Source organism: Cnephaeus nilssonii, assembly GCF_951640355.1.
Source record: "Cnephaeus nilssonii genome assembly, chromosome: 2".
NCBI lineage: Eukaryota > Metazoa > Chordata > Mammalia > Chiroptera > Vespertilionidae > Cnephaeus > Cnephaeus nilssonii.
In genome coordinates this window covers 60,239,807-60,246,562 of record NC_137073.1, presented here as the reverse complement: position 1 = coordinate 60,246,562, position 6,756 = coordinate 60,239,807, and the positions used below count along the sequence as shown (strand labels likewise).

The 6,756-nt window shown below is 42.8% G+C and overlaps 1 protein-coding gene across 2 annotated transcripts in view; it reads left to right on the top strand.

Annotated features, from left to right (window-relative positions):
• Positions 1 to 213: 213 nt before the first annotated feature.
• The window catches only part of ERAP2 (endoplasmic reticulum aminopeptidase 2), a 38,244-nt gene continuing 31,701 nt past the window's right edge, over positions 214 to 6,756 (top strand). Inside the window, exons 1-3 of one of the 2 annotated variants that reach the window (XM_079791431.1) lie at positions 214 to 344; positions 2,883 to 3,578; positions 6,382 to 6,520. In XM_079791431.1, the coding sequence (XP_079647557.1) occupies positions 3,022 to 3,578; positions 6,382 to 6,520 (696 nt within the window). In that variant the 5' untranslated portion in view covers positions 214 to 344; positions 2,883 to 3,021. Of the gene's footprint in view, positions 345 to 2,882; positions 3,579 to 6,381; positions 6,521 to 6,756 lie in introns of those variants that run through there. The other variant, XM_079791432.1, reaches the window with a different exon arrangement.

Genomic DNA, 6,756 nt, shown 5'->3' with positions numbered 1-6,756 from the left:
ACACACACACACACACACACACACACACACACACACACTCAAGCTAGGTTCTGAATGTGTACACGTGGGGATAAGAAATGGGAAAGAAAAAGCAGCAGGAGCAGCAGCCGAAAAGCTGGGTGCCTACCCTGACTTGCTATGGTGTGGCTCTTGCTCTGAAGCCACTTGCCAGTCTCTCCTGCTTTCCGAACAAAAGCTTTTGTATTAAGACCATTATATCTATGTGACGATGAACCAGCTAGTGCTATGACCAGGAAGTAGCCCAAGTTCTGAGTCTTATCAAATAGAAAGTGAAAGCAAAAATAAACTCCCCTCCATTCAAATCTGCAACAACGTGGATTAAGGTAACGCTTTAACATTTCTCTTGAATTTGTCTTTAAATCAGAATTTTTCAGTGAGGCTAATGGCCAGAACTGAAGGCATTAAACGGCTCTACTGAGGAAGTCTTGCCACTGAAGGCGAGGCTCTGGTGAAAGGGGGTGAATCTGGCACTACTGTATTGGAAAGTGTGTGCTTAAAGGTGGGACTCGGTTTAAGAATCTTCTGCTTAACTCACTCTCTTTTGGAGATTGTTTAGCCTTTCCCAGACGTTTGTTGCAATACCTGCATCTCCAATCCCAGGATGTTTTGCTCATTGTAATGCTGTTGGAGCTACAGTGCAGTATAATGGAAAAGTCCGTGAGAGCAAGGATCCAAGAGCTCTATTTTGGTCTTGATTCTGCTTCAAACTTCCTGTGTGATTTTAGGAAAGTCCCCCCCCCCTCCCCCCACTCAGTTTCCTTATCTGGACACTAAGGACTTGTGTTATCTGGCATTTAGAGTCCTTGCCAGTTCTAAAGTTAAAGACTATATGAGTAAATACCAAGGCCTTTCTCTCGCTCTTACAGAAAGAAAAAAAAAATGCACCTTTCTTGGAGTGTGTTTGCTACAAGTGGGGCAGCACTACTTCTTAATTTAGGCCAGAGAATGCAAGTTATAATATCCAAAATAATAATTTAATATTTAACATGCATTACATGCTTCCTATATGCTAGTTGCTGTGCTGTGCTAAATTCTTCAATTAATCCTCCCATCGTGAGGATGGTGTAATTATTATGTTGTTTTATAGGTGAGGAAACTAAGGCTCAAAAAATCAGAAATTTGTCCCAGCTCACACAGGTAAATGTGGCAGAGCTAGTATTAGAATCCAGGCATCCTGATTCCCAAACCTAGAACCTAACAAATAAGCAATTTCATTTTTCAAAATATCAGAAATTCAAGCTAATAGACCAGTTTTGGTTTTATGTATCAGAGGTTTCTGGAACATTGAGATTTGGTAGCCATCTATATATATAAAGAGGTAATATGCAAATTAGCTGGGACGCCTTAAGGCGTCACAACCGCTCAGGAGGAGGCTGCATCACAACTGGCTCAGGAGGAACTGTGTGCACAGATGGGCAGGAGGGGACTGCATGCTGCCCCCAGCCCCAGCGGACACACACCAGGGGTGGGGGCGTGCTCCGAGCAGCCGCAGCATGGCTTGGAGCACACCCTTGGTGGGTGGTGGCAGCGACCGGAGCAAAGCAGCCCGGGTCCTGGGTGCCAGAGGGAAGCTGGTGCCAGCAGCCAGGGGAAGGAAGGCTTATTCTTGCACTAATCTTCATGCATCGGGCCTCTAGTAATTTAATACTTGTCAAAAAAATAATTTAAACATTATTTTATTCTTCTTTGTCTTTGTCAATACCTGTTGATCTGCATTAATATTGCAAATTGGAAAAATGAAGTAATTGATCAGATAAGTAATTCTAAAGAACTTGTTAATAATGGAAAAGGAAATAAACCATTCTTGGGTTTAAGTTGAAGCAGGGAGGAAGCAGGTAGAGGCAGGTGGCAGGGTGGGAGTTGGTATATTAACTATATTGTCCTAATTTTATATGTTCGGTAGCTATACTGTCCTAATTTTATGTGTTCGGTAGCTATACCCTGCTAATAAGAGGAAATCATCTTCGTTCTGTTTACAGAGGCAGTGAATTCAGTTTAATTTGTGTTTTCAGAGGTAGCCTAAAATGCAGAGGACAAAAACAATTTTTTAGTAATGTCAGAATATTATAAACTCAAATTTTATTTCCATAGCTTTTGATATGTTGGAAATAATCCAAGGGTAAACATCTAGCTTGACCAGCAACTTTTATATCAATAGCCATAGAATAAGGCCATTCAGATGTGTATGAAAGAGGCAAAGTTCAATGCCATTAATAGTAATATCTGGCCCTAGCCGGTTTGACTCAGTGGATAGAGTGTCAGCCTGTGGACTGAAGGGTCCCAGGTTTGATTCCGGTCAAGGGCACATGCCCGGGTTGCGGGCTCAATCCCCAGTGGGGGGCGTGCAGGAGGCAGCTGATCAATGATTCTCTTATCATTGATGTTTCTATCTCTCTCTCCCTCTCCCTTTTCTTTGAAATCAATAAAAAATATATAAATATATAAAATAGTAATATCTGATATCCAAAGAACATACTCTTTGTGACATAGAAAAAGAAAATGGAGACACCTGTGTAGTTCACTTTCAGGTGTCCCAGATACTCTTAGAATGATGTAGCCAAATGTTAGAAGCATTCACCAGGCAATGAATTTACACACCTTCCTTCTGCTCATTGTACAGAAATGCGGAGGGCATTTGTTCCATACAATTTTAAGGCAGAGTCCTTTCATTAGAGCTCTAAAAAATTTGTATTTGTAATAACCAGATAATAGCTCAATTTCTACTTTATTTTGTGGATATTTGGCCTGATTCTGACAGTGAGCAGGTTTTCCCTATTCCCATATATCTTTTTATTTTTTTAAGGTTTTATTTATGAGTTGAAATCTTTTTTTCATGCTAATAATGTTTTCTTTTCTTCTAGGTTAAATCAATGTATTAAAACATTGTTCAGATCCTATGTGACACAACTGGAGCCTATATAGTGCTATGAAGACTATGAGAGTTAGTCTGGAGAGTAACCTCTCTTCTAGAGAATAGACTTGATATTCCATTCTTCTGCAATGGTTAATTCACACAGAAAACGAATATTTAATGTTTACATAGGATTTTACTGTACAGCAATCATCTTACCTAAAATATGCATTTGTTCTCGGTTCTCAATGCCATCTAGTGATCAGTTCAATCAGGACCCTGGGGCTTTCCCGGCGGCCACCAATGGGGAACCATTTCCTTGGCATGAGCTACGGCTCCCCAACACGGTCATTCCCCTCCACTATGACCTTTTTGTTCATCCAAATCTCACCTCCCTGGACTTCGTTGCATCTGAGAAGATTGAAGTCTTAGTCAGAGATGCCACCCAATTTATCATCTTACACAGCAAAGATCTCAAAATCATGAATGTCACCCTTCATTCAGAGGAAGATTTGAGATACAGGAAACCAGGGAGAAAGCTGGATGTTTTGAGTTATCCTGCTCATGAGCAAATTGCTCTGCTGGTTCCAGAGAAACTTACGGCTGACCTGAAATACTATGTGGCCATTGACTTCCAGGGCAAGTTAGCGGACGGCTTTGAAGGGTTTTATAAAAGCACGTACAGAACTCTTGGTGGTGAAACAAGGTAAGATGTCGCCCCAGCTGTTTGCAGTCTCTCATGATACTTTCCGTATGTGTTAGATCTCGTTGCCAAGAGCATGTTTCAGCAATCATTTATGAAAAGCCCAATAAACTGTGGGAAAGGAGGCAGAAGGAGACGCTCTGCCGTTTCTTAAGGAAATTGCAGGAAAGCTGGGAAGAAAGAATGCAGAGGCATAAACTGCTGGAGGGAGAGTAGCTGGGAGGAGAAGCCAGTGTGTTTGTGATAAGACAGACATGTTTATGTTCTGCAGGAAAGGATGCTCAGTGCAGAGAGAGAGCTGAAATAGGGGAGGATTCTCAAAGGAGGCGAGCCTTCATCTGGGACCAGAAGGGAATGTGAGATGTGGCTAGAGAGAGAGGAAATGAAAGTATGCCGTTTACCCAGGAACCAGCATGACTCAAATGCAGGAGGCAGGAGCAAATATGTTTGGAGAACTGAGAAATACTGTTTATTTGATCACCTCATGTTTATTGGCCACATGCTTTATGCCTGGCACTGTTCTAGACACTGAATCTGTAGCGGTGAGATATGAACAAGGTGATAAATGTTATGAAGGCAATAAAACAAGGTGCCGTAACGGAGAGTAAGTGTAGCTGGGGGTTGGGACTAATTTAGCTGAGTGGTCATGGAAGTCCTTGTCAACGAGGTGCATTTAAACTGAGATCTGACATTTTTTTAAAAAAAGGACACAATCATGAGGATGTAATAGAGCAAAGTGTCCCCAGAAAAGGGAACAGCAAGTGCAAAGTGGGACAGATTGAGAAAAGAAGGCCAGTGTGGCTTGAAGAGCACGAGCAAGAGAGGGAAGTAGAGTTGAAAGGGGTGATATCACTTAGTGCCTCTTGTGAGGAGTTTAGGCTTTTACTCTAGTGCAATGGAACTCACTGGAAGGTTCTGACCTGATCTATGCTTATAAAGTTCAAGTGTATGGGGAGGACCCATTATAGAGAGGAAAAAGTAGAAGAAGAGCAATCGTTTAGGTGGACATTGCAGTAGTTCAGGCAAGAAATGGTGGCTTGGGCCAGGCTAGAGGTGGTGCCTTATGGAGTAAGTGATTGAACTTGGCATTTCTTTTGGAGGATAAAACAGACAGAATTTGCTAGGGGTAAGCGAAAGAGAAAGAGGATAATTTGTCCAGAGATGGGTCACCTGGGAGGCAAGAAGAGCCTGGCTCTCCCACCCTTTATCAGTTGTGTTCAGCTGCCAGTTAGAGGAACCCAAATACAGTGGCTCAACACATAGGGGGGTAATTTTCTTGTGGGGGGAAAAAAAGAAAAGAAAAAGAAATCCAGAAGTAGGGCAGCTCAGGCTTGCTACAGTGCTTCTCGGTGTTATCCAGGACCCACACACCTTCCATCTTTCTGCTCAGCCTCCTTAGCATATGGCTCCCTTCCTAGATGATTTGTGCACCTCTGGCCTTCAAGTCCGCATTCCAGGCAGGAAAAACGGGGAAATGGGGGAGAGAAAAAGGCAGAAAGAAGCATTCCAGCTGAGTCTGACTCCTTTTACAGAGCTTTCCCACCCAGTGACTTCAACTAGGCCACGAGTCATATGCCTACCAACTTGCAAGGGAGTCTAAAGATGCATTGCCTTCCGGAACAAAATCGGGATTCTGATGGAACTGCAGAAGGGGGATATGTTAGTAGGCAACTTGAGCAGCTTCTGCTACATACTTGCTTTTCCCTCCCCCACCTTCGGTACTCATTGCCCTCTGGGGGCTCATGCACCCACCCCAGAGCCTTAGCAGTCCACTTAGAACAGCCTTCCCCAGGCCCGACTCTTTCCCCCGCTGCAGCCTCACTTCTGGGGGGCCTGTTCTCAGGTCCAGGGGAGTGCTGGATAGAAAACTCAGCAACTTCTTTCCACTAGGGCACCATGTGACGCCTCTTCTTAAATGTATTCAAGTGACAGTGGCCCTGCCCAAAGAAAATACTTTTTAACAATATCATTTTGGGAGACCTGGGAGACTAGAGGGGGGCATTTTTTTTGGAGTAAGAACTGGAGGACTTCCAGAATGCCTCCCATAATTAGCTGCAGGCTATTTCTGACTCTTATTATGATTATCCTGATAGCTTCTCCTTTACAGTCTGAATTATACAATTTCAGGCATTATCCAGGTGATGTGATATAGAAATTTGTCTATGCTGTAGCTCCTTGCCTCCAGTTGGGAGGTGGGCGGGGGGGGGGGGGGGGGGGGACTTGAAGGTGGAGTTTCCTTTCCAGAGCTCCTGGGGATCAGGCTGAAGCTGGGACCAGGCCTGGCTTCTTCCTCTCCCTGTCCTGCTTTTTTCATTCCCTTTTCTTTTGGCAGAACTTTCTTAATAAATCAGGGTCTGCTTCCTGGGAACACATCCTAAGTCATGACCCACCGTTAGTCATATGTCTGGTTGAGATTCCCACAGGTTTAGAGATGGTACTGACCTACTAATTTCCTAGTCCATTTTGACCTCAACTTGACTAGACATGCATGCTTCTCTCAGCCACTTACTAGCTAAGGATCCAAGTAAGGTCACGCCAATTCTCTGAGCCTTAAATCCTTGTCTGCTAGGAGAATGAAGGAGATCCTGTAAATAGAGTGCCCAGCACCATGCATTATTCACAATTGGCAGCCACTAAAACTAAATGTTACCCTTGTTTATTTGGAAAAAAAAAAAAAAGCCTGGATTCTCAAAAATTATAATTTGAGAAATCAAATATGTCACTTCCAGGATTGTTCTGAAGGCACAAATTCATTTCTGTCTTGGTTTCACTTATGTATTCTGCCTGGGGGTGGTTCTTTTCACAGAACAATCGCAGTAACAGATTTTGAACCAACTGAGGCACGAATGGCTTTCCCTTGCTTTGACGAACCATTGTTCAAAGCCAACTTTTCCATCAAGATAAGAAGAGAGAGCAGACACATCGCACTATCCAACACGCCAAAGGTATTGCCACTTTCAGAAACATTGGGGAATTGTTCACAAGTTGAGCCTTTGTCTTTGCTGTGTTGCTTTTAAAAATATTTTTTTTCAAGACTTAAAGTATTAATTTGTTCTATCAAACATATTGTTTAATAACCCCAATCCTTCTAGATTTTAACATCATTTTGTTTGGGACATTGTTACACCAGAAGCTTTTTAACAAAACAAAGTGATTTACAGCTTCTTTATGTTCATAAGGA